At 45.5% G+C, this 26,878-nt stretch overlaps 1 protein-coding gene across 1 annotated transcript; it reads right to left on the bottom strand.

Moving 5' to 3' along the window:
* Positions 1–262: 262 nt before the first annotated feature.
* LOC128735280 (serine/arginine repetitive matrix protein 2) lies at positions 263–26,588 on the bottom strand. The gene is made up of 3 exons (XM_053829771.1): positions 26,121–26,588; positions 23,008–26,023; positions 263–11,335 (listed from the first exon to the last, which is right to left on the bottom strand). The coding sequence occupies exons 1-3, from the start codon at positions 26,121–26,123 to the stop codon at positions 2,037–2,039; spliced, it is 12,318 nt and encodes a 4,105-aa protein (XP_053685746.1). The 5' UTR covers positions 26,124–26,588; the 3' UTR covers positions 263–2,036.
* Positions 26,589–26,878: the final 290 nt, after the last annotated feature.

A 26,878-nucleotide genomic window follows, 5' to 3' on the forward strand; every position in this document is an offset into this window, starting at 1 on the left:
CGGCGATGAACTAGAAGTGGTAGAGGAGCTCGTGTATTTGGGATCGCTGGTGACCGCGGACAACAACACTAGTACGGAGATCCAGCGGCGCATCCAAGCGGGAAATCGGGCCTACTTTGCCCTTCGTAAAACGCTACGATCAGGAAGCGTACGCCGCCGCACGAAGCTAACAATGTACAAAACCCTTATTTTATTAGACCGCTGGTCCTTTATGGACTTCAAGCCGTGACGCTGCTCACGGAGGACATATGCGCCCCTGCCGTGTTGAATGGAGACGAGAACTTGAAACAGCACGAGCCACCCCGGCTCTATGCTGAAGAAGAAGAAGTCATTCAGTTGAATAGTAATTAGCCCCTCGAAGATTTTGGATAGGGCAGAAATTATGCTCATTGTATAACAATCAGCTTCTCAGGATTATCAGTTTTTGCGATTGGAATACGAGCGATTTTCCAGACGGTGAGAGTTACCTGGAAGGAGCGTTCCTCAGATGAGGCGCGGCTCAAAAAGCGTCTGTTTCAGAGTGAGCGACTGAATATGAAGCGCTGTATCCCGCAAGCTATACCTACGCTGGCAGACCAGGCAAGATGTAGGTATCGCGACCCCAGTAAGGTAGTATACCGTAACCTTCATTTACCACGGAAAACAAAAATGAAAATACGGAACAGATCAATCGGCATATGACACGGCAAAGAACAAGGAAACTATTAATGGATTACGATTGGTAAGACGGACTACGACTAGTAATGGAGATCGCTGCTCTTCAGCAAGTTTCATGGCCAAATTCCGAAGAAAGGGAGTTCCGCGCAGTAGACTTCATTGCAGGCACTTTTTTCAAGTACCAATATATCTATACTACAGTGGCGGTAAAAAGACAGGACATTGAACCGGTTTCGTAGTGTTGGGAAAGCAAAAGCAACGAGTTATCCGTTGGAGGCCCAAAGATGATCGTATATGTGTGATGACAATTAAGGGCAAATTCTCCAACTAAAGCCTAATCAATGTATACGCACTGACAAATGATAAAGCCGCTGATGCTAAGCACGAGTTCTATGGTAGACTCGAGAGTGCCTAAAACATGACGTGGAAATTATTATCGGAGATCCTAATGCGCAGATCGGGAGGAGGAATTCTTCCGTCCTGTCATTGGAAGACATAGCCTTTATCTGTCGGCCAATGATAACCGTCTGAGGCTCATAAATTTCGCCGCAGCCAGAAGAATGGCCATCGTCTGAATGCTTCAAATACCGACTCTGACCAGTAGGTATCTCGTGTGTAAGATTTGCGCCTGATTATCGAATACCTTTTTAAAAAAGGACATCGCCACGAGAGTAAAAACAATACTCAATTCTACATATAAGGTTCTTTCCCGTATTCCGTTCTAAACGCTGAGACGTTAGCGGAGTCCTTCGTCAGCGAGCACCAAACTGGTTTTGGTGACGGTTGCGCCAGGACGGATCAGATGTTTACCCTGGGTCAGTCACTAGAAAAGTTCTGGGAGTACAGCTTGCAGACTCATCATCTGCTAGTGGACTTTAAGGCGGCGTACGATTCAGTCAAACGTGGACAGGAACGGGACTATCATCACGAAATCTCACATGCTTGCCCAAAACACAAAAAAGCTTATTTGGTGCTTCACGATCTGTGCTACTGACGCATTTACAGAATTTTACTCAACCCGTTCCGTACTCGTCAACAAGTATTTTTACAGTTTCTTTTTCTTCTCTATCACTCGCTAGTAATTTCCATCAAACAAGTTTCTTTGTTGCCAAAAAAAAAGCCTAATAATAGTGAAATTTCAATAGGTTTTTGTTTACAGAAAATTGGCGAAACCCTGTTGGAAAAAGTCAATAAACTGTCAAAAATAAAAAAAAATAGACGGGAAAAAAGAAACACAGGTCACCCGACGAAACGCTGAAACTAAGCTTCACTGGACCGGTCAATCTTACGATCAGTAACACCGTATAGTACTCCCCATTTCCTACTCACTTTCCCAATCATTCACTTATATACAATTCCCTTCCTACGTCTAACGCTACTTACGTCTTCCGCCGGTTGCCCGTCGCTTTGACCGGTCGGTTGTCCTGCTTGCCCTTGGCGTGCGCCAGTAGCGTCACTAGCTTTTTATGCGAATCGCCCACGATCCAGCCGTGCTGTTGCATGTGTTCGCTACTGCTGCTGGTGTCATCTCCAGCACCGGTTTCCACTGTTGCGGTGCCGGTCTGTTGCTTTTGCTGGTGCTGTTGTTGCTGCTGCTGCTGGTGCTGCTGCTGTTGAGAAGATTCCAACTGTTGTTGCTGCTGCTGTGCCGATTGTTGTTGTTGCTGCTGCTGTTGCTGTTTCGATTTTGGCTTAGACTTTTGGTGACCTCCGCCGGCGGCTCCGGCCGCCTGCTTCGGCTTTGTTGGGGTGGCTTTTTTCTTCTGCTTTTTGTTTTTGCTGGCGGGAGCTTGCGCGTAATCGCCCGCCGAATCATCGTCATCGTCACTGGCCGAAGCCGACGACGACGATGAGGATGATGACCAGAAGTAGAGGGTTTCGGCAGCATTGCGTTTACGGCGTGGTGCCGGCATCAGGATGCTGTCGCTGAGCGTAGCATTCAGCTGTTCGATCTTAAGGTTCGCTTCGATATCGCTTTCCAACAACTTTTTCTTAACCTTCTTGCACTTGATGTTATCCTCGAAGTCGCTGTCCGGATCGTATGCTACGTTTTTCATTTTTTTCGGTGGTCCTTTTCGTTGTTTCAACTTGGAACTGTTGTTGGTGGCGTTGGAGCTTTTGGTTGCTGCCGCCGACGGCGGCTCGGTTGGTTCTTTCGAAGCCTTAGAAGCCGCTGCTTTTGACGCTTTCTGGGTTTGAGTGTTATTGTTGTTATTGGAGGATTTGCTGGTTGTTGACTTTTTCGATTCCTCCCCAACCACCTGCTGCTGCTTGTCCTGTTTTTGCTTTTGCTGCTGTTGCTTGCCTGTCTGCGCTAGGTTTAGCTTTTGTTTGAACTTAGTTGTAATGGTCTTTGAAGAGATCACTACGCTGGACTCCAGGACGTGTTCGTCCAAAGCAGCAGACAAGTCTCGACCACCGTCTTCAGTTTCTGTCTTCGCTGGCGGCTCACTATCCTCCGCAGAGTTCTTGGCGGCCTTGCCGCCTTTACTGCGCCGTTTATTATCTCTCGTGCGATGGTTTTTACTCATCGACACTTCCATAATAACACTTTCCATTACTTGCCGGATCGTTTCGTCCGTAACGATTGGTTTTTTAGCATCCTGAGTTACTGCAGCCTTCGCTTTCGCTTCGGTTTCCGCTTTGACTGACTGACTGGCGTTTTTAAGTGCAGATTCTCCCGACTTTTCTGTCGCTGAATCCGAAAGTTCTAACGTCTTGGCATCGGGTGCCTTCGCCGTTCCTTTGTCGCCCTTCTTCTTGACTAAACCAACAGCGTCGCTTAGGTTGAAATCTTCATACTCATCCGAGTCCCAAGTTTCGGTCAGTTTCTTTTGAATACTTCGTCTACGAAGTTTCCGCTCACCTTTCTCGTCTTCGTACTCCTCAAGCAACTTGGGATCCACTGAGCTAGCGTCAAGTTCGTTACTTTCCGCTGAAGTGTCATTGCTTTCCGGTTCGCTCTTTTTCTCCACTTCCAGCTTCTTCAGCGTATCGAACAGCTTGTCGAAGTCTTTTGCCACCGGCTTCACAGCACCTTCGGTTGGCGACGGTTCTTTCTTCGAGCCAGCTTCGTCCTTTAGTTTGTCTTTTGCTTTCTTGAAAATTCGTCCCATTATAAGGCTTTTCTTCTGCACGTCCGCCTTGATCGGCTTCTTCGGTGTCGTTTGCGTACTGCTGTAGCTGCTACTCTTGTCGTCTTCGTCCTCTTCGCTCAGATTGTTTGTCCCGTACACAAAATCATCCCGATCGGAGAAACTCAAACTGGAGACCTGACTGTCGTCGCCCTGATCAGTGGTGGTAGTGACCGTAGAATTAGCAGATTTTTCCGTTGCGTTTGAGCTTTTGTTGGTGGCAGTCGATGCAGACAAGCCACCGCCGGACGCTGATTTTTTGTTTGACGAGTACGACGCTAGTGGGGCCGTTTCTTCCGGGGTAGACTCCTGAAATGCGTATATGTCCTCGGGATCTGGTTTGTTCCGTTCGGATGCGTTGAGGGTGCTTAATTTGTTGGAAACTGATTTTTTCAGCGTTCCACCCCGTTTGGGAGTTGACCGCGTTGGAGTACTTGAAGGAGCGGATGGTTTCTTCTTCGCTTTAAAGCCAAGTTTGTTGGTGGCAGCAGCAGCTGCTGCTGCTGCTGCTTGTTCCTTCTTAGCTGAAGTACGTGAGCGGGCAGTAGTACTTTGAAGCCCATTTTTGGGTGAATCCGTTCTTTTCACAACGGGAGCTGGAGCAGCAATTTCCTCCGATGTATCGTTCTCTTCTCCGTTATCGGTGAGCTCAAACTCCTTGGGGATGTCTCCACACAAAGCCACATCTGCCAACGTGTCCAGCTTCGATTCCTTGGCAATCTGAATCCCACTCATCGGTATGGAAACCTTGAAGTTGTCGTACCCCTTCAGGGCTCCCTTGGTTTTGAAAGTTTTCTGCGAAAACACCGACGCTTGCGAGCTGGTCGACTTCGTCGAATTGTGTGGCGACAGGTTGCCTTCGTTTTCCGACGATGCCGACTGTTGTCCGAGTTCCACCGTGGTCAGTTTAACATACTGATCGCCAAGGTTTCGTTGATTAATTGTTTGAATGTAGTTTTCACTTTCACTTACGTCCGGGAACGAGGGGAAGCTGTCGCCCATGTTGAAGCAGCTGCTTTCCGTTGTTTTGCTTTGTTGCGGTAGCGGAACGAACGAAGTCGGATAGGTAACACTAACTTTGGGCGGAGGGATTTGATCAACAGCCGACAGTCCAGCGTTGGCCGTCATTTCATCCGACTTAAGCGACACCGTTAGGTTGATGTTTTCGTTGTCTGCATTGCTCTCCTTCAGCATTGAACAACATTCGTAGAACAGTTTCTCCTCCTGGCTGAGGTTCTTGATGGTATTCGGAGGGGACGAGTCGCCGACTGACACATCCTCGTTTGCACTCGGACTTGGAGCATTTGGTTTCGTTGCAGCCGTCAGTTCTTGTTCCTTCCGCTGTGCCTCCAGATATTCCTGTTCCGATAGCTTTGCAATGTGCGACAGTGTCATGCGATGCTTGTTGTAGGCGTCTTGTTTTTTGAAAACTTTCTTACACAGATCGCAATTGAACGTAACCACGGGTTTTGTTTCGTCCACTGGCGGCTTTGGCCGACGTAGTTTTGTAACACAAATTGACTTTCTGCGTTTGCGCTTCTTAATACTACCACCGAAGAGCGGTCCTTCGGTTGTTACGCTCGCATCATCATCGATCGCACTATTGCTTTCGTCTTCTGCAGTGGCATCCAGCGAATCATTGACCGAGGACGCTTGACCCGTCGCTGGCCTTAGGAAACTATCATCTCGACGAACAAAACATGCCAAAGACATATTATCATCTTCCGAATCGGATTCCGAGTCGGATTTGTTGATAATATCCTGTACGAGCTTGTTCAGCTTTGGCGATTCGTCTTCGTCGTCATTCGAGAACGACAAAGATTCGCGAGGTTTTGGCGCAATACTGGCCTTAGCTACCTCGTTTTCGACCACCTTAACCAACTCATCGATTTTCTTTGTTTCTTTAGCGGGCGTTTCCTTGACCGGCGTAGAACTGGCCGCCGCAGACTCGAACGCAATTGGTGTATTACTCTTACGAGGTTTCCGCCGGCTTCGGTCGATAAGCTGAATCTCCTCTTCGATGTTGAACAGCTTGGAGAGATTCTCCGCTAGTTGACTATTTTTGGTTCTGCGCTTTGTGCCGGTTGTTGCCGTCGGTAGAGGCTCTAACAGGGACTCTATGGTAGGCTCCGGCGTTCCATTGAACACGCTCTGGTTGCGTCTCCGACCGACCGACTTCAGATCATGTTCCCACACATCGCTTGGACCGGGTGTTTTTGAACGTGTCACTTTAGGCTTGTCTTCAAGTTCTTTTTGCTGCTGCTCCTCCTCATCCAGGAAAGACACCGCTTGATAGACGGATGCCCGTCGTCGGTACTGGCGCTTAGTAGCTTTACCGATATCCGCCAGACTTTCTTCCACCGCTTTTGGTTGCGATTCCTCCTCCGGTTGAATGGCAGCATAGACGGACGCTCGCCGCGCACTAATCCTCCGCAAAGGTTGCGCAGCAACCATAACCTTCCGGTTTTCTTCTTCCCGCTGCAACCGTTCTCGTTCCGCCTCTCGTAGTATCTTTTCCTTTTCCTCCCGCTGTTTTCGATTTTCTTCCGCCAGCCGGCGCTCTTCTTCCGCACGCTTGGCAGCGGCGGCTGCGGCAGCTACGGCCGCCGCAGATTTCCGCCTCGGGTCTCGGGGTTTCATTGCGGCTTCGGCAAAGCTGGCCACCAGGCTAAAATCAACTCCCCCCTGACTACGGGTGCCCCGCCGAGAGGTCAGTATTAAGTCGTCCTTGAAGCTACTGGCCGCCAGGAGCCGTTCCTGCTCGGCATCTTTTTCCTCCATGTATTGGGCCAAATTCTTGTCGACAAACACGGACGACCGGCGGGCCATTATTCGCTTCGGCGGTGCTGGTGGGGTTGGTTTTGCTTTCGGCGCTTTAGGAGCGACAGCTGGCGATGGAGTTCTCGGCTTCGATTGTACTTCGGCGGCTATCGCCGGAGTTTGCGACCGTTTCGGAGTCTTTGCAGGCTCTGGTTTTGCCTCCTCTTTCGGTTTCTTACTTGGCGATGGTGTACTGCCACCGCTGTCATTCGAGAGACTATCGTCGTTGGTTGCTTTTCCGCTACCAGCCTTCCGTTTCGTAGGTCGCTTTTCTGCGGTTTGCGGAGTAATCTCCTCTTGGGGAACCGCTGCGGGAACGCTAGCGGTAGGTTCGTCGTTCAAGGGTTTAGCTGGAGTTGAACCCTTCTTCTTGCTGGCTGGTTTGGACTGGGCGGGTGTCTCGATGTTCAACGTATCTTTCAAGCGATCCAAATCAGTCTTTTTCGCCTTCTGTTGTTGGGGATAAGGGAAGGGCGTTTTCGATCGAGATTTAGCCGTCGATTTTTTCTTCGTTTGTTCCTTTGACTGTGTTTCATCAGTTTTCTCCTCGGAGGATTTCTCTTTGGGCTCAACAGTAACCTCTTCCGTAGTCGGCTTGGGAAAATCTGCGTTATTCTGGGATTTTTTACCTTCAGCAGTCTTTTTACCGGTACCTTTACCTTTTTTAGTGGTCACTGATTTCTCGACAGAGTCAACGTTGGCCAGATGGTTTAAGTACTGCTGCTTCTGTCGACCCTTTCGTTCAAGTCCTGCCAGCCGATCGATGTCGATGGAAAGCTTACGCGTCCGCCGCTTCGCCGGCGGTTGTTTTACTGGCGGTGCTGGTGCTGGAGTAGGTGCCTTCTCGGGAACCTTCTTTTCGGGTGGGTCTTCGTTAGCCACTTCTTTACCGGTAGGCTTCTTTCCACTCTTTTTCTTCTGCTTCTCTGCAGCCTGTTCTTCGGGAATGGTTGTTTCCGTCGCAGTTTGCTCCTTAACACCGTCATCCACGGGCTTCGTTTCAACATTTATTGGTTTATCATTTTGTTCGGCCGGAACAATTACATTTTCTGCAACTACTTCCGCTACCCGTTCAACTGCTTTAGAACTTTCCTCCGGCAACACCGGGACATTCTGCGTGGATTCTTCGTTCATTTTCCCGGCTTCCCCTTCCTTAACTTCCTCAACAGCAACCGTTTGCTCTCGCGCAGATTCTTTGGCAATCTTTTTAGCCGGAGTCTTCTTTCCGCTGCTGCTGCCGCTACTGCTGCTGGACACTGTCGGTGAATTTCTCGCCAGCAAGTCCGGATGGCGGGGAAGCACCTTACGCTTCGCTAGCTGGGGGATTTGCTCCAACGAAAACTTAACGTCCGGCTTCTCGCAGGACATATCGTGCATCATTTTCAGATCCTGCAGGGCCGATTGATCGACTTCTTTGAAACTTTCCAGCAGTTGATCCGAAAGGATGGAAGCAAGCTCGTTCTTTCGTCGTTTCCGAACGGTTTTCCCACTGTTGCTGCCGGCGCTGGTGGGCGTATCGGAACTGCTTTTCAGCGACTCTAGCTCGACCTCGGTGCCCTTTGGTTCCGGTTCCGCTACCGAAGCCGTTGTCTCTTCGGTGGTTTGCTCTGGCGGCTTTTCAAGCGGTAATTCCGGTATCGTTGCCGAATCCGTTTTCGGCGATGGTTGCTCGGCGGGTGGTTCAACGCTTTCAAGCACTGTGGGCTGTGATGGAGTAGGTTCAATTGGAAAAACTTGAAGAATAACTTCCGGTTCAAATGGTGCATTGATTGCATCGGGACTAGCTTGTCGGGGTGGCTGGGGCTTCTCGGGAACGGTGAATATTTGTGCTTTGGCCCGAGATGTTCTCGCTCGGGAACGACTTTTCTTCTCCACCGGCGGTGGACATAGTTCAGTTGGTTTGGTGGGCGATGGAACTACCTGCACTTCGATCACCGGAACGATTTCTTCCGGTGCCTTTTTCGGCGATTGCTGCGCAGATCGGGATTGTGCGGCCGCTGCTGCTGCGTTTTCAATTTGCTTCACAATAACGTCTCGATTGGGCAGCAAAATTTTTTCCAGCAAGGCGGCGGCTGCCGCAGACGAAGATACCGACGGAGATGGTATCGTCAGTGGCGGGATAACGGGAGGCTTCAAATGCGGTGGCAGTCCAACGGCTGCTAGACGTTGCAGATCCAGCCCCAGTGGTGGGGCAGCAAGGAGTGAATGCGAAAGAAATGGAAGTGGAAGAAAGGGAGCCGGTGGCACCATGGATGCAACCGGAGTTGGAGCAGCTGATGACGGGTCGCTCATTGTCGGTGGTGAAATGAAGAGGCTCTTGCGACGATTGCGCTTGCTTGTACTTGTAGTTGTTGGAGTGGTGGTTGTCAGTTGAGATTGAACAGTCGGAACCACAGAACTAGAGACAGTCGGTATGATAAGCTGAGCTGGGTTCAACGATAGCGGAGGGTTTCTATCGATAACTGGTGGACGTTCCGGAATGTTGAGTGTAACCGGAGGTTGTTTGCTGATGGGACTCTGATGACTCTTTGCTTCTGTTATAGTAACGGAAATGCGATTCTCCAACGGCCTTTCCTGCCTCAAAGTTGACGCAATGGAAGGCTGTGGAGGAAGCTGCTGAGGAATGGGCAATTTTACCGATGGATGTTGTTGAACTGTAGGCGTACTTTTCCTAGGATCGCCGTACTGCTGCTGCTGTTGGGTGCTGTGGTGCTTTCGAACTGGCGACGGCAGTGAAGGCGGTGGTGAGGATTCGACTGGAGGCGTTACGGGGGGCATTGTTGATCGATTCTCTATCGAGGGAGGGGGCTGCCGACGGGCAACGATAGTAACGGATGGAGCTTCCTTGGAAATTACTGGTCTTGATTTGTACTCGACTCGTTCAATTATAAGTCCTGGTGGAAGCTTAATCGACGGAAGATTTCTATTGGGGGCCGATGGCCCTGGCTGCTGATACTGCGGCTGCGGATGATGGTGCTGGTGTTGCGTTTGTGGTGATTGATGATGCGTTAACGGTGGAGGCAGGTGATGCGGTGAATGTGCTGGCGCTGTGGGTGATCGAGGCGGCGGCGAGAGATGCTGCTTCTGATGATTGTACACATCTCGCGTCCGGGGTGGCATACTTCGACCAATAGGACTGTTTTTAGATAAATTTAAAGGCTCGTCGGAAATGTCTTCCATTGGTGTCACGATCGGAGCAACGGGTGAGAGCATTACTGGTTTCGGTGGTGCCGGCGAGTGACGCGTATTCGTTACCAGCGGAAGTGGTGCCACCTGCGGAGGAGGTATTTGCAAGGGTAATACTGCCAGCGTTTGGGGCGGAACAGAGATCAGATTCGGTGATGTGAACAGTGCTTGCTTTGAAGCTCGTGTTTCGACTGTTGGAGAAGTCTTTTTCTGACATTTTTCTGCATTTTTCATCGATACATGATTGAAGAAATCTACTCCAAGCTTTTCCGATAGCTTTCCCGTCAGCATCGCAATGCAGTCGTTAAGTTTTTTAGGTTTTCTCTTGTTCGCTTGTTGCGATGAAGGTGTCGATGGAGTCGATGTGACGGAAGCTGACAATGATACCTGTGATGGAGATTTAACAGGCGTTGTAGGCTCAGCTGGCTCCGGTACAATGGGCTGATCTGGCGTCTCCTCTGCGACTGGTTCCATTTGCAGCGAGGATAATTGTTTTGGAGATTCAACATTTTTAACCGGAGTTACCGCAGAAACGATTGGATCAACACTACTTAGCTGGCCGTCACTTGTTTCCTTGTCAGGATTCTTGATATTAATTTCAGGCACTTTTTCAATACAAGGTTCATCAATTTGTCTCACCTTATTTTCTTCTTTTTCTTGTGTGCTTGCAACGTCTAATTCCGGAGGTTTTTCCACACCTTCTTCATTTTTCTCTACTACATTTTCTTTAACATCTGCGGTTCCAGTTTCTGCTACAGGTGAACTCCGCTCGCTCTTCTTGCCTTCATTGACGGGACTCTTGCTTTCCTTGCTCTTAGTTGAATTTTTCTTAGCGGAGACCGGACTAGCTTCCTTTTGTTTGAGTTCCTTTCTCGCTGGCGACGACGACGACGACGACGACACTGCCTTCGAATTATTTCTCGTTCTAGTAGACGCTATTCTAACGGAGCCACTGCGTAACATTCGATTGTTAGCTGCCAGTCCTTTTCGGAAAGGTAACACCTTCTTTTTACTCTTCCAGTGCACGCTTCTTCTGCCAACGAAGTGTTTTCCCCGTACCGGAAGAGTTTTTCCCCTTGGAATCGGTTTTTTATTTTTTGCTGCCATCGGAGGATTCTCATCCTTCTTTTCATCCTCCTTAGTGTCTTCAGTCTGCTCTTTTTTGATTTCCTCCGTTTTTTCTTGTTTGACTTCTTTTACTTCCTTGGGCTGTTGAACTTTCTCCGCTTCATCTTTTGGCGTCGAGCTCCGACCGGTAGCCGGTACTTTTGTGGACAGTTTGCTTTTTCCTGTTGGTGGTTTTTTACTGGTACTGGGAACACAAGATACTTTCCCGCTTCGCAGCTTGGTAACCGTGGAGGCGCTCGCTCCACGCGGCACTCCGGCTTTCGATGGTGCCAAAGTGGAGACAACTTGCTTCTTACCGCTTTTCGTTAGACTCATCTGAGGACGCTTCCGAATTTGCTTAGTCATCTGGAGAATTTGCCGAGAGATTCGCTTTGCCGGCAGGTTCGCCGTGAGCCGCTTCACAATGTCACCTGGAGATAGAAAAAAAAAATTAATGTAGATATTGAAGATGAAATCATCATAAATTTGATTTTTATTCATGATAATTTACTTTCAGAAATTCTGCTTACTAAAATGCAAATCCGACACATTGTTTGTAGTGAACTTCTTGAACACTCAACCATCTGACAGATTAAAAAAACGATGGACGTCGCTCGACGATGGTTCAAAATTTTTACCCTACGACAGATTCTGGTTAAGTTTAGGGAGTACAACCTGCAGCCGCATCATCAGTTTGGGGATTTCAAGACGGCGTACGATTTAGTAAAACGGAACGAGCTGACTACAAGCCAAAGATACGTATAAGAAGCGTGGTAAGACGCTTGGAAGGGCTAAAGTAAAAGGGGATAAACTATCTATACAACATTTCTTTTAAAGGTTCAATAAAAAGAGCAGACTCAAGGCTCTCTACTCACCTCACTTCTTAAACAAACCATATGAAGTTCTAAACCGTACTTCCGAGACAAACACGGACAAGTAACGAAAACAATCCAGCTAAGTGTAGAATTACACTTATGATTTGTATTTTCATATTTTTTGTAATATTATTAAAAGGACTCGAATGAATGCCTTGCGTTTAAAAAGTCCTAATAAACTAATAACAACAACAACATATCAAGTTCTGTTTTGACAAACTCGCACAAAACTTGCAATATGTAGAAAACTTATTCCTGCAGTGGCTTTTTATGGACATATGGAGCATAGGCGTAGCCGTGTGACTTAAGCAAGGAATAAATCGCAAGCCCTTTCTTTACCCTTCGCGTTGAATTCTACCCCCAGAGGACAATCCCACCCTCGCCCAAGAGGTGCCCAACATAGCTGTGACAAACCGCAAGCACCTACTTAGCACATCTACGTGGCCATATCTGGAAATACTGCCATTTGTATAACTGAGTAGCCAATTAGGAAGCGTCGCCTGGAAGAAATGGAGTGCGAGGACATGGAACAGCTGTTTCGTTCACAGAAAATGTGTAAATTCTACAAGAAATTGAACGCATTCCGCAAAGGCTTTGTGCCGCGAGCCAAAACATGTCGAGATAAAGACGGAGGGATTTTGTCAGTTCAAATCCTGAGGGATTTTTGTGAGGCATATACCCTGTCAAAAGGATTTTTTGATATCTGATCTCGTTGAAAAGTTACAGCAAGAACTGTGGGGTCACCTTCAAGGGAAAGGCATCGCTGTACGAAATTTTAAACGCTTTCGAAACTATGTTTTTTTAGCTGGCGGTACGTGTGTCTCAGAATCTGATGGACTGATTTGGCTGTTTTGAGGAATGTAGAAATGAATTATGTAAATTGTTACGTGACCCTTTTTTGATACCTCATTTTTCAATGTTTTCGGAACTCTCAATTGGCGATTTTTTATGAAAAAACACCTTTCTTTTGAAAAAATGCCGCCATTTTGGGAATTTTTTGAATTTTCAAAAATCGCTACGTAACAATTTAGGTATCGACCAAAAGTTTCAAAATCATCATTGAAATGCATTTTCCAATACTCCGTTGGTTCTCGGCCAGTAACCAAAATACCCAAACGCTTAGATTTAACTCCAGATTGTATACTATTCCCCCGAAAACCATTCCCCAGAAACCCATTTCCCAGAATCCCATTCCCCAGAAAATCATTCCCCAGAAAGCACCATTTCCCAGAAAATCATTCCCCCGAATGTACCATTTTCCGGAATATACCATTGCCCAGAAAGACACTCCCCAGAACGAACCATTCCCTAGAAAGCCAATCCCCAGAAAGAAAGTTGGAAATAAAAAAGGCTGGCTTACAACTAGAAGCAAAATTAGAAAAAGAAGAATATGTTTTCCCGTGTCCCCAATACCCTGAATTCCACATACCCGAATGTAACACCAGCTGATTAAAGTTTCTATAACAGCAGCTTTGTCGATTAATAATTTCGAACTGTAAATTAATTATTGCGAGGGGTATGGCTAAAGGATTGTAACTAGAGTTCAGTAAGCCTAGGAAAACGAATTTTAGACGAGGTGTTTAAGTGTCGGTCTCGTCAATTTATAAGTCTATGCTGTCCTTACTCGCTGCCGCTCGTTCGGACTAAACTAAGGGATAACACCTACTAGTCAGTAAGCCTAGGAAAACGCCCGCACCTAAATAGAGGTGGTTTCTGCGGGGGGGGGGCTGCCCCCCCGCAGTGGCCGGCACTTCCGACGGCGGGTCGCCGGCGAACACTCGCGGCCTGCGGCCGTCTCGCCCTAAATCGTCTATAATCCGCAGGGAAGCAGGGGTTTCAAGCAATCGATTCCCGCGTCACGCTTATTACCGAATTAATAGCAAGCGTCGCCTAGATAATTCAGGGCGAGACGGCCGTAGGCCGCGAGTGTTCGCCGGCGACCCGCCGTCGGAAGTGCCGGCCACTGCGGGGGGGTAGCCCCCCCGCAGAAACCACCTCTATTTAGGTGCGGGCGTTTTCCTAGGCTTACTGACTAGTAGGGGTTATTCTTTAGTTCAGTCCGAACGAGCGGCAGCGAGTAAGGACAGCATATACCCAACAATTGACTAGGGCGAATTGGTAGAATTATTGATGGGGATGGTCACAAAGATCCTTGTACTGCACGGAAATTCACTAACGAAAGTAATTGCGGTGAATCAACCATGTAACAGTTTACCGCAAACAAAGCCCATTGAATTTTGCTTCGACGTTCTAATTATCTAGATCAGGCAAGCAGTAGCGATCGGGATAATTGTCCAGGTTGTGCCAAGGCAAACTACGCAAGGCCAATTGTTTGAACCTCTTGCGCACTCGTTCATTTTGAAGCTTCCAATAAAGTTTATGCGGAGTCCAAATTAGGCGCGCGTTGGCGTTTTCAAAAAGGGGGTAAACTAAGGTACAATACAATGCTTTTAGGCAGTGCAGGTCCTGGAAATCATCAATTCAGTTTTCGCAATAAATTCCAGCTGTTTGTTCTTTATACTCAATCATAGTAACTGATTACCTGTTGATTCTAACTGTTTGATTAACAACACTGTGTGACAACTGTTTTTGTTTTTTAGGCAGAAAACACCTCTTGTTATTCCTTTGCCTTGGTTTACTGACCGTTAGTTACAAACCTTTAGTTCTCGTAACGATTCATAACTGAAACGGTGAGATCCTCCAAACCGCTAGAATTACAGTCGAGCTAGTGTTATTAGAGCTACTGATATTCGGCCCAGTAACGTTCGCCCGAATGATCTATCATAACTTTCTAAGTAGCTCATTCTGGGACAAAATTTTCTAGGGAATGGTAGGTTCTGGGAAGTGGCTTTCTGGGGAATGGTATTTTCGGGATAATGACTTTCTGGGGAATGGTATATTCTGGGAAATAGTTTTCTGGGGAATGGGTCATTCTGGGGTTTGGAATTCTGGGGAATGGTTTTCGGGGGAATGGTATACAATCTTAACTCCATCATTCGAAAAAAAGTTCCCGAAAATCCATTATTTTTCGCCCTTCCCGAGTAGGATTTCCCCTTAAACTAAAATTTTTGTCTTACTACAGGTGTGGTTGATCCACACCTCCTTTTAAGATGTTTAAGTTCGAGCTTGTGTAGACAAGTTCTGTTCCAAATTGCTTCATTTTTCAGCAGAGGGCGATTTTATGGAAAGCTGATCCGTCCCATGTCATGCTAGATTTGAAATAAGCTTGAAGAGTCATGAAAAAATGTTTTCCTGTGTTAGTATTAAGGAGTGAGGACTCTCAAAAACATCCAATTTCCACGGTGCATTACTTGGGCGAAGGAGATGGATGTTTTCAGGGGTTAATGGATAGATATTCTGGAATGTATGTTCCGCTACTTTAGACTTAAAATAATTAACGATGCAGTCAGAAGCTCGCCATCAAAAGCCTTAGACGCAATCTTGCATCTTTTACCTCTCCATCGGGTAATACAGTTGGAGGCGGTGAAACATGCAGTAAAAATAACACGTCACAAGCAAGTTAGTGATGGAGATATAAGTGGCCAGCTGTCAATCCTCAAAAACTTTCAGCTGAGCAAGCTTATAATCAACAACGAAGATTGGATGGAAACAAAGACAAACTTCGTAAAACCTTTCAAAATAATAGAAACCGGACGGGGTACTTGGGAACAAGGAGGCCCGAGTATCCGCCAGGGCTCTGTAGTTTTCTATACAGATGAGTCAAAAATGAATAACGCTACTTGAGCTGGCATCACAGGCCCAGGAATAAATATTTCAATACCAATGGGACACTGGCACATAGTGTTTCAGGCTGAAATATACGATCTACGAATGTATACGTATCTGCCTGGTTAGAAATTATAGATATGTATTTTTTCTGACAGTACACCAGCGTTTAAGGCACTTAAAGGAAAATCGGAAATCCTCTACAGGACTAAGACAGTCAAAGCGCTTTATACAGCCAGATCGTAAAAAAGCCTATCATTGCCTAATTTGAAGAAACCCGAACTAAGTATAATAGGACTATTTACCGGTCGCTGCCCGAGCAAACGCCATCTCAAAACGATTGTTACGCTGGACAATGATACTTGCCAACTCTGCGAATTCGAAAGCGAAACCGCAGAACATCTGCTCTGCCAGTGCAGCGCACTAACTATTCGCAGACTAAGAATCTTCGTTTAAGGAACAATGGAACCTTTCGAAGTCTGGTCTGCAAATGCCACATTCCAGCGTTACGAGACACAATTAGCACCCATTGTTACCCTTTGAATCGCCTCCTGTTTCACCAATTTTTTGGAAAATACCTTGTAAAATAGTTGTTTAAGGAGTACTTCATTTTCCACTAGAATACCAGGGATTTGATGAAACAGGAACATAGTAGGGATAGTGTCCCGTAACGCTGGAACGTGTCAAATCCCAATCAGGTAATAAACTTCATAAGAAGTGCAATGCCGGACTGGGAGAAGAGGTATGAATTGACAATAACGAACACTTCCATCAATAGTGTTTTGTCGACAACTAATACCTAGACAAAAGAAGAAGTATAGGGTATTGCCGTTATCGTCGGGCCACTGTTATGGTCGGGCCATCACGACTTTACAGTTTTAGTAACTCATGATATCTATGATACAACCATTGTAAAACATCTTACTCTGATAGTTAACTTTTTACAATATTGTGAGTTTCAATCGTGTATTCAAAACACCCGTACTAAATTCAGCAACTAAATCTTATAAAAAAAATTCTAGGCGCAATGAACTATGAACTTTTCTTCAAGAAATGAGTGTAATGTGCTGCACACGAGGACTATAGATAAATCCCCTCCTGTAAGGTGTTTTAGGAAGGCTAAGATGAAATACTAGAAAAGTGCTATTTGTAAGGGCTACTTGAATAGTCATGGTTGGGCCACCATAATTTTAAGCGCAGAAGCGCAATAATCGCTAGAGAATGTCAGTCACGTAAAATGTGCCGTAAAAATTAATACGATAAAAATCTAGATTTTTGTTGTTTTTTTCATTGTAGTTGTACGCTTCGGAAAAGGCGATTGTAGCAATATTGATTTACCAAGAACGCCAAAATTTCGCAAAAATTCAATTAAAAATAGGGTATTTGTACCTATATGAGCCGTTGTTCACAGAACTCATGCTTTTCATGTCTCTATATAGAATTTCAATACGTATGTCTTAGATTTTCTGCGGTGGCCCACCCTGTACAACATGGTCCGACTATGACAACATTGTTTGTCTTCACATAAATGCCTATAACTTTTTTATTTTTCAAGCAATCATTTCGAAACTTTTCGGAAATATACCTTATTCTTAGACCTTTGCAACGATGTATTTAGATTTCCAAAATTCCTTATGAAACAAGTTAGGCCATTGCAAATAATTTCAAAATTTTTTTTTTCGCCCCCCCCCCCCTTCAGTGGCCCAACACCGGAAGGACAAAAACTTTATAAAATATTTGTAATGGCCTTATGGGCGAATTCCAAAATGTGGCCCAACCACGACGACACTCCCCTACCACAATAGATCAAAATAATATTCGCAGTGGTCAAACCTGCCAAAAAAAAAAATAGGCTTAAAATAAAAAGGTATCCGTTTTCCTGCGTCTTTGTTTGCCTTGGTAACTGCAGACGTGTGTTCTTTAAAACGAATACCAAAGCTCCTTTTAGTTTGTCCAATGTAAACTTTTTCACAGTGGCTACAAGCAATTTTATTTAGTAGACTCCAATCTATTTTTGATTTGGTTGTTTCTAGTAGCGTAACAATATCTAAACGAAAACTTTTTAATTTTGAACGAAGGTGATATGTTAACACCGTATCGTATTCCGGGGGGCACCCATTTGGCATAAAGTCATTTGGCATAATGCTATTTGGCATAACGCCAATTGGCATAACCCATTTGGCATAATCATAAGGGGCTATTTGGCATAATGCCATTTGGCATAACGCCATTTGGCATAATTCCTCAAACATTATTTTATGACCTAATGGTCACTTTCCTAGATGATTCAGGGCGAGCCGGCCGTAGGCAACGGCGAGTGTTCGCCGGTGACCCGCCGTCGGAAGCGCCGGCCACTGCGGGGGGGCAGCCCCCCCGCAGAAACTACATCTGTCTAGGTTTATTTGTTTTCCTAGGTTTACTGACCTCTAGTTCTTTCCTTCAGTTGGGTCCGAACGAGCGACAGCGAGTAAGGACGGATCACACTTTCTTTGTGAGGCGATCGAAGTCCATGGGCTTAATTAGGTGGATAACTGCGAAATATAGTTTCCGAAAAAAGAAACTTTCTGTATAATAGTTTTCCGCCAAATAGTACATTTCGCGAAAATTTTCCTCGCAAAATGGTACATTCCGCAAAATGAATTTCCACCAAACAATACTTTTCGCGAAACACTATAATCTGCCTTTTGGTCAATTGCGAATTGGTTTTCCGCAAAATAGTACCCACGCAGCTACCATCACTAACGAGTCCTCATTAACAAGCAGCGGAAAACGATTTTGAATAATGGTTACCTGCACAGAAATATTCATAAATAACGTTTATTCCAAATCAAGAACTTCTTTCCAAAAATATTATCAGTAAGATATAGACATAACTGTGAATAAATTTTGACATATTTAGAAAGCTTTTATTTTTTCTTACAAGTGATAATTTGGGATATCTGTTGTCAAGGTTTCGTTGAAAAATAACAAAAAAACAATTTTTTTATTATGACTAAAAGTTTTGTCTTTGTTTGCTGGCTGGACATATACTAAAAACTTGACTTTGTATTTAGTGTATAGTGGATGGTTACTGTGTGCTATATGAAGTGTAAATAACACTTTCAAATACAGCAATGACTCGCTCGTAAAAAATCTCGTTTATTGGGCTGTTCGTTAATTGGATGTTCTCTAGTTGGGCCCTGCTCTAACTAAAATGCACTTGTATTTCAAAATTCTATCGTTTCAACGAATTCAGACTATAGGTATATGTAACGCACCGGTACGTTTTTAAGTGATACTCTTAGTTCTTTTCGAAAAGTTATGCAAGATTTCTTTCTACGGCAAGAAGCAACAAAAAAATTCTTGAGGTTGACGGCAGATAATCAATTACCAGGAATTTTGAAAAGCACAAAAGTCAAAGACATTCTAGCATACTATGGAATAGGAAATCGGTACGCAAAGATTAATTATCAATTACTAATTGTCACTGGCTTTTTCACTGGTGTTATAAGAATCGAGTTTAATGTCATAAAGTTTGTGACTGTTTGTCGGCGTTTACCAACTACAAAAACATCTTTAACAATTGTCATAACAAATTTAAATTGATTTTGACGCAACAGGTTCATTTGGTTCGTAAATTTATCTAGCTTAGACACACAGGACTATTTGGCCTTTTAACCCTCTAACGGGTAAGGCCGTCTGTAGACGGCATTCGCTTTTGAAGCTCCAGAGCCGCATACGAAATTGGTTTTGGTTCGACAATATGCAAAATGTGTTCAGAACAGATTTCTTGACATTTTGATATTAAAATCACAACATTCTGACTATGCATTCAAAAGTTATCATTTTTCAAAAACAAAAATTCCGAAAAATTTCGAAAATAATTAATGCGCGAATATTTCCTTTTTTACTTTTGATGAAAAAGCACATCTAGAACAAAATGATTGACCTTCAAATTTGTCTATGAGTAAATTTCATGCTTTATATCAATTTTGTAATGTATTTGAATTGAAAAAATATCTTGGTAGAGCGTTAGACATGAAAAACGAAAAAGAGAAATTGGACTTTTTCTAACCTGGCGCTCCTGCAGATAATTATATTTGCATGAAAGTCAGAACTTAAGGTTCTTTTGAGTGTACTTTCATGATAAAACAGTCATTAGCTTGATCGCATCGTTTTTACGATGTTGCCCGTTAGAGGGTTAAAGACAGTGCCAGAAAATCCGGAATTACGATGGAGTGTCAGTTATGAAGTAGAGAACTGGTTGGATTACAAGAATAACTGTCATGATGTGGGTGTCAAAACTCTAGAAATTCATTTAAAGAACTTCTTCATATAATGCGATGAATCAGGTTGAACATTCTGGAGTAGGTAGAAATTTTTGTTTTGAATGGTCATTGCGAAACTGGCTTCTACAGGATCACAGATTATAGTTTAGGATTCGAAAAAATGCTTAGCACTAAAACCATCGATTATTCGTTTAGAATCAGCTCCGATATGATCAATCAGTACTACTGTGACCATGTCCTTTCGAAATGTCAAAAAGGATCAGTGAAACCAATTCTAATTTTGCCTTGTGTACCCAATTGACTATCAATGATTCCAAAGGAACAGATTCAATTGCCTGAAATCAACAAATTTTACGATGTCACAAAATTTCCGTAACGTATCTTCCAAATTGACTGAGTTATAACAATTTAAAACTGAAAAGGTACTCAGTAAATTGCTGCACACATAAAGATTAAGCACCAAACAACAAAACCTGGCTAGATTATAAATTATGCCAAAAAGTCGTTATGCCAAATAACCATTATGCCAAATGACCATTATGCCAAATGACCGTTATGCCAAATGGATTTATGCCAAGTGGCGTTATGCCAAACAGCATTATGCCAAATGTCTTTATGCCATATAGGGTAGCCCCCGTATTCCAATGCTACTCTTCTCAGATCTCCTGTTATCGGAGTGAGCGTGGTACGAATTCGTATATTGCATCTACTCAGTGGAAGGGCAGCGCTTCCATTCGATGGACCATGTGATGGAAAGAAGCCATCATATGTTGAAACGAGTGATTTGAAGTGCTAAATATCACCCTTTTAGTATTCGTGGGTTTCCTATACACTTCAAATTCGAAATTACCAAAAATTTTTTATCACGTCCGTCGGTGCCTTGTGCACGTGTAGGCATAAAATAGAACCTACAGTGGTTCATAGCCTCTTATTCAGCAACTCCTATTCCTACCTCCTCGTGGTACCAGCCGGGATACGAGCAACTTTCGTGGAGATCGGGTAACCAACCCCGGTGGAAACCAAGGTCGTATGCTGACAGGAAAGGAGGGCTCTTTCGAGTTTCGTTGGCCCTCCGGCGAAACAGGGGGGTGGCGTAGCAGGGTTTGCAAGCCGTCACCACGAAAAATACTAAAGCACGGAACGAAGAACAAATAAATTCTTACTGGAACAATCGGAATAGACCCACGCGACGAAAAAGAACTATAGATTGGAAACTCGGGACGTGGAATTGCCGATCTCTCAACTTCCACGGGAGCACTCGAGTGCTCTCCGACGTATTGAAGAGCCGCAAGTTCGACGTCGTAGCGCTGCAGGTGTGCTGGAAGAGCTCAACGGCACGTACGTTCAGAGATGGACATACCATCTACCAGAGCTGCGGCAACACACACGAGCTGGGTACAGCTTTCATACTGATGGGCGAAATGCGGAAACGGGTGATTGGGTGGTGGCCAATTAATTCTCGAATGTGCAGGTTGAGAATCAAGGGCCGATTCTTCAATATAAGCAACATCAACGTGCACAGCCCTCACCTCAGAAGTACCGATGACGACAAGGATGAGTTCTACGCGCAGTTGGAGAGTGAATACGACCGCGGCCCGAAACATGATATCAAGATCGTCATCGGGGATTTCAATGCTCAGGTCGGCCAGGAGGAGGAATACAAACCGGTGATTGGAAGGTTCAGTGCACACCAGCGGACCAATGAAATGGGCCTAAGACTTATCGACTTTGCCGCCTCCAAGTATATGGCCGTACGTAGTACCACAGACAAACAGACCACGCATTTTTCAAAAAAAGCATGTTTCGCAACATGGCCACACCGCGGCGCTCAAGTGTTGCTTCGAGTTTCTAGTATAAAACCATACAAATGTAAAAACCTTACAGTGTAAAACCCTGCAAATGTAAAACACTTCCAGTATAAAACCCTGCAAATGCAAGCTACTCCGCAACATGCTGTTATGCATGGCGCTAGAGTGCAAGCAAAATGTGTAGGACGATGGTTTTTGAAGAATTTTCTTCTATGTGTCATGTCAGTTCGTCAGTGGTAGTACCTTTTTCCAGCACAGAATCCATCACAAGTATACCTGGAGGTCACCAAATCAGACAGAATCACAGATCGACCACGTTTTGATCGACAGTCGGCACTTCTCAAACATTATCGACGTCAGATCCTATCGAAGCGCCAACGTTGACTCGGACCACTACCTAGTGATGGTTAAGATGCGCCCAAGACTCTCCGTTGTGAACAACATTCGGTACCGACGCCAACCTCGGTTAGATCTCGCGCGGCTGAAGCAGCCAGACGTCGCCGCAAACTACGCGCATTCACTCGAAACTGCGCTGCCGGAAGAGGACAAGCTGGACGAAGCCCCTCTCGAGGACTGTGGAACACTATCAAAACAGCCATCAGCAGTGTACCGGAGAGCTCCATCGGGCATGTGGCCCGGAATCAGCGGAACGATTGGTTTGACGATGAATGTAGGAGGGTGATGGATGAGGAGAACGCTGCGCGGGCGGCCAAGATGCGCAGTGCCACACGTCAGAACGTGGAAAGACACAAACGGAAGAAGATGCAGCGAAACCAAATCTTTCGGGAGAAAAAGCGCTACCTGGAAGAGCAGGAATATGCAGCGTTGGAACGGCTGCATCGTTCTCAGGAAACACGAAAGAAAAATAAATAATTTATCTGGGCTATCATTTACCACTGATTCATATTCACCAATTTCTTCGAAAATAGTTGATATACAGCACCATTTATTGTGATAGGTTGATTTGAAATTTAACAGCAGCCAGCCAGCAGGACAGCCAGTTAAAATATCATCAATTAGCTAAAGCTAACACAATCCGGCAATAATAAGGGATGGTCGCTCACTTTTCTATAACCGTTCATTTTCAGGACATCAAATTGGACTAGGTTCAATGTTTAAACGATAAAATTGGTTGAAGAGCATGACTTTTTTTTCTAAAAACGGATATCACGGTCTTGGGAAGCAAAAGCGGGCTTACATCTGATTGATTAATTCCGACAGTGATGCGTAAAAAATTTTCTGATCGATCGGTGCACAAATATTGTAAATCGACAAACAAATCGTCGATTTATCTCGCGCAATTCTTGACCACTTTTCTTGTTTAGATTTTTTTGGAATGACACCCTACCTTGCCGTAAGACAAAAAATTAATCCTGCTACGTAAAACGTATTTCATAATGTAACAATCAATCTAGAATATACTCACTGTCCTTCTCGCGTGGTCTCGGTGGAGATTTCGGTTTCTTCTTTGTTTCCGAACCGCTGGTGCTGCTGCTGCTTTCTGCATCGGCGCCGCCGGAATGATTGCTGGCCGTTTCGGACTTCTCCACTGCCGACTGGGCAGCGCTCGTCATGGCGGCCTTGCGGGCAGCCAGCGCCGCCCGACTGCATCCCTTACGACGCCGGTTGGCACGGCGATACTTCATCCGCTTCTTGGCCTGCAGCCAAATGTAGTCGTTGGTGCAGTTGAGAATGTGCGCGTACAGAACCAAAATGTTGACGCACTCCTTTTGACACTTGGAGCACTGTAACGGTCCCGGTTCCGATGGATAGTTGGTGAAAGAGGTAGTATAATCTTGACCAGCGGAGAGAAGCATGTTCAGGGCTGATCGCGAAGAACAGGAAGAAAGACTACTGCTGGCAGTTTGTGCTGAGAGTGATAAAAGTGACGACGAGGAGGTCGCCGTCGAAAACGACGTTGCTTCGTTGGAGGACGAGTCCTCGCTCTTGATCTCGGTTATCGTTGCTGCTGATTCTGAGGATGGTTGTCGAGCCGGTGTTCGCCGTTGATCGAAGCTTGTTTGAGGGTAGTTGGACAAACGGGCATAGTGGATACGATGCATCGTCAAGGCCGATAATGGTATGAAGAAGTGCTTGAACAGCTGCTTCTCAATCAGTTCGCGGCCAACTATTTCGTAGTAAGTGGAATAGACGTACGGATGACGGAAAGTCTTGTGCTCTTCTACTTGTTTGAGAGAACTAAATTTATCGCCGCAACAGTAGCAGATATAACACCGAGGGCGAGCCCATTCTCCACTGAGTATAACCTGCTGACGGCGACCAAAATTCGGCAGCTTTAGGAGTTGCAGACTACTGATGAATTCCTCTGACACTGCATTGGATTCTAGTTCCCACTCTGGCAGCTGGTCGCTGGCACCATCGCCGTCATTCAGTGTGTCTGATTCTAATTTTATAATACTTTGATCGTGTTGTTCGAGTGTTATTTGGGGTAGCACTCGGGTGTCTAGTATTTGATTCAGTTCATTGACTTGCTTGCGTTGCTCCTGGCGGAGATTATCGCCAACTTCTGCCTGATAGAGATTTCGACGATTGCGGATCAACTCGTGCTTAGTTCGCATGGTAAGCTGTGTCCACATGTCTAGCTTGGATAGATCTCGCAGGCCGAGCGTAGGTTGTTTGATTTTTTTCACGATTTTACCGTTTTCATTTACGTACTTATACTTCTTGACAAAGTCCCACTTCCACTTCCAGGAGTTTTTGGTGATTGGTTTTTTAATCTTGGACACAGGCAGCAGGTCCGTACCGTACTGCTCAACAGTTAACAACGTTGGAAAGACGGTTAGTGCCGGCAGATTGGTAGCTTCATGAATTTTACTCTCTGATTGAAGGGGACTCTTAACGACGGTAGATCGAATCGCTGGAACAGCCACCACCGGGCTGACCGGTGACGGAGCATTCGGCGTTGACGCTTCTAGTTTACCGTCCAAATGGCAGCTAAGGTTCAAGCGGACGTTTTGATTTACGTTTTCATAGAAATCCTCATCGAAAGTACTCACGATATCGTTCTTTCCTCGTGATACCACGAAATCGGTTTCGGAACTTCCGCTAGGATTATTCAGAGTTGAACGGATAGTCTTTAGTTTGGTGATTTTGTTGTAGTGATTGTCCGGTTGAGAGGATGACGTTCCGGAAAGAGAAGACGAACAGCTCGCACTGTCGGTTGTTACTGCTTTCCGGCGCGTTTTCGTATTGATAGCCTTACGACCTAGCTGTGACGTTCGGTGCTGAGCGATCCCCAACCGTGACAGCATTGGCTCTGAGGATCGCATCAACATTTTGTCCGTTTTCTTGACGAACTTCGATTTGCCAGCACCGATGGAACTAGTCGACCGGGTAGCTGATGTTCGGCCCGAACTACGTAATCGAGTGCTACCGGTTGAGGTGCTGCTGACAAGTCCGAGGGCAGCGGAAAGAGAATCAACGGCGTCAATATTTTCGATGGTGAGATTCTTCATTGCTTCAGTGTCGAAATCGACTTGAATTGTAAGCGGAGTGGTTACGATTTCACAACTTTTTGTCGATTTCACGTTGAAACTTTTAAGGGCAGCTTTCGATTTGGGTCGAGTGCGATTCTCCAAATGATTGCTCGGCGGATGAAGCGTTTCTATGTGAGCTTCACGAGATTCTTCGCTTGCAAATCGGATACCACATAAGTCGCAAGCAAAATATCGATCCGAATGCTGGTCTATCAGGTGTTTGAAAAGTTGCGGAAGATCTTCCGAAGCCGTTGCCACTTTACCTTTGTTACAATAGCTGCAGTTGGGAAACGCTCCGTCACTCACCATAGGAATAACTCGACTGCTACTCCGACGTTCTTTTGATATTCGATGCACTCGATCCGTATGTTTAGCCATCAGGGATTGGCTAGTGAATGTTCGGTCGCAGTAAAGACACAGTAGTTTATATGTGGGACTTGGACTGGAACAGCTTGCACCTTGCTCGCCATCCGAGGGGCTCTTCAAAATATTTAGGACCCCAAGGATAGCTTGTAAACGATCCAGTGGTAATCGACAAATAACTCCAGTTTCCAACTGTTGTTCCTCCGCTGGCCCTGAACCAGCAGCGGACGTTGTTGATGGCACTTTGAATACATCCTCGGAATTTGTTGGCTTACTGTCTGTCACCAAGTCTAAATCTCCAACGGAAGATAGCGACGATGATGAAGACGACGACGAAGAGGAAGAAGACAAACTATCATTTCGAATTGAGGTCAAACGGGTTGAGGTCCTCCGATTCATTTGAGGTTGTTGTTGCTGCTGGTGTCGTTTTCCAGTTGTTGTTGTTGTTGCTGCTGCTGCTGCCAACTTCGCTGGCGTCGAACTGGCTTGGGGAGACGATTCTTGATCGTCATTCAGATCGGATACCGGAATAGGCTGATCCGTGGCACCAGACGACGATGACTGTTGCTGTGCCGACTTCGTCTGTCATGCCACACAAAGACACACAGAGAAAAATATGGAATCAGTTAACTCATACCGAGTATCGATCGAAACAAAAACAAAATAAGAAAAATTTTACCATTTTCTTGGTGTCTGCGCTCTGCGCCTATTTTGAGGGACTCCGCAACTCTCGCGCTGCTCAAGGCGAAATGGGGCGCCTTCTCGAACTCAACTCATTGCTTCTGTAGTTAAGGTCTCAGGGCGGCCACTTCACCTTACAATTTGAATGAAATTAAAGAAATAAAGCTATCCTTTCACACTTTTTTAACAACTCAAAACACGGGACGCGGTCCGAAAAATTAAAACAAACACAAATCGATACCAGCAGGAAGACACTGCGCTGAATTTCACTTTTCCTTTCCGTGCTTCGGTGCTACTTATTCACACAAAAAAAGACTGGATACCCAATTTTCCACTAACAATCGGAACCATTTATTGTCCAATAGGGAGATCCCGGGCCGTAAACTTCTAGCTCAATCACTTGCAGAGAGATTCAACTGCTAAATTGCACTAAGTATGCACGGAAATCGGTCCATATTTTTGCACTAAAATCCGATTTTTGTTACGACGGACGACAGCGAGGAAGAGCAAAAGACGGTGGCCATCTTGGTTTTGGCAGGCGGGTGTGTGTGCGTGTGCGTTTTGAACACCCAACAAAAAATCTCCAGATAGCTCTCTTTCTCGCTCAATCACCGTCAAAAAACAAACTTGTTTCTCTCGTAAAACGATAAAAATGTTATAAACTGTCAAAAGGGACACGACTCCTGGCTCTTGGGCTGCGATGATTTGTTGAACCCAGCGGGGTGCTATCCCTATCTTAACGAACGGTGTTTGACA

This window comes from Sabethes cyaneus, chromosome 2 (genome assembly GCF_943734655.1).
Source record: "Sabethes cyaneus chromosome 2, idSabCyanKW18_F2, whole genome shotgun sequence".
Classification (NCBI taxonomy): Eukaryota; Metazoa; Arthropoda; class Insecta; order Diptera; family Culicidae; genus Sabethes; species Sabethes cyaneus.

Bases quoted from the DNA above. Each gene is read 5' to 3' on its own strand.
- LOC128735280 (XM_053829771.1), bottom strand. The intron at 11,336-23,007 runs GTGAGTATATTC...TTCTATCTCCAG, and splicing joins GAGACCACGCGAGAAGGACA to GTGACATTGTGAAGCGGCTC.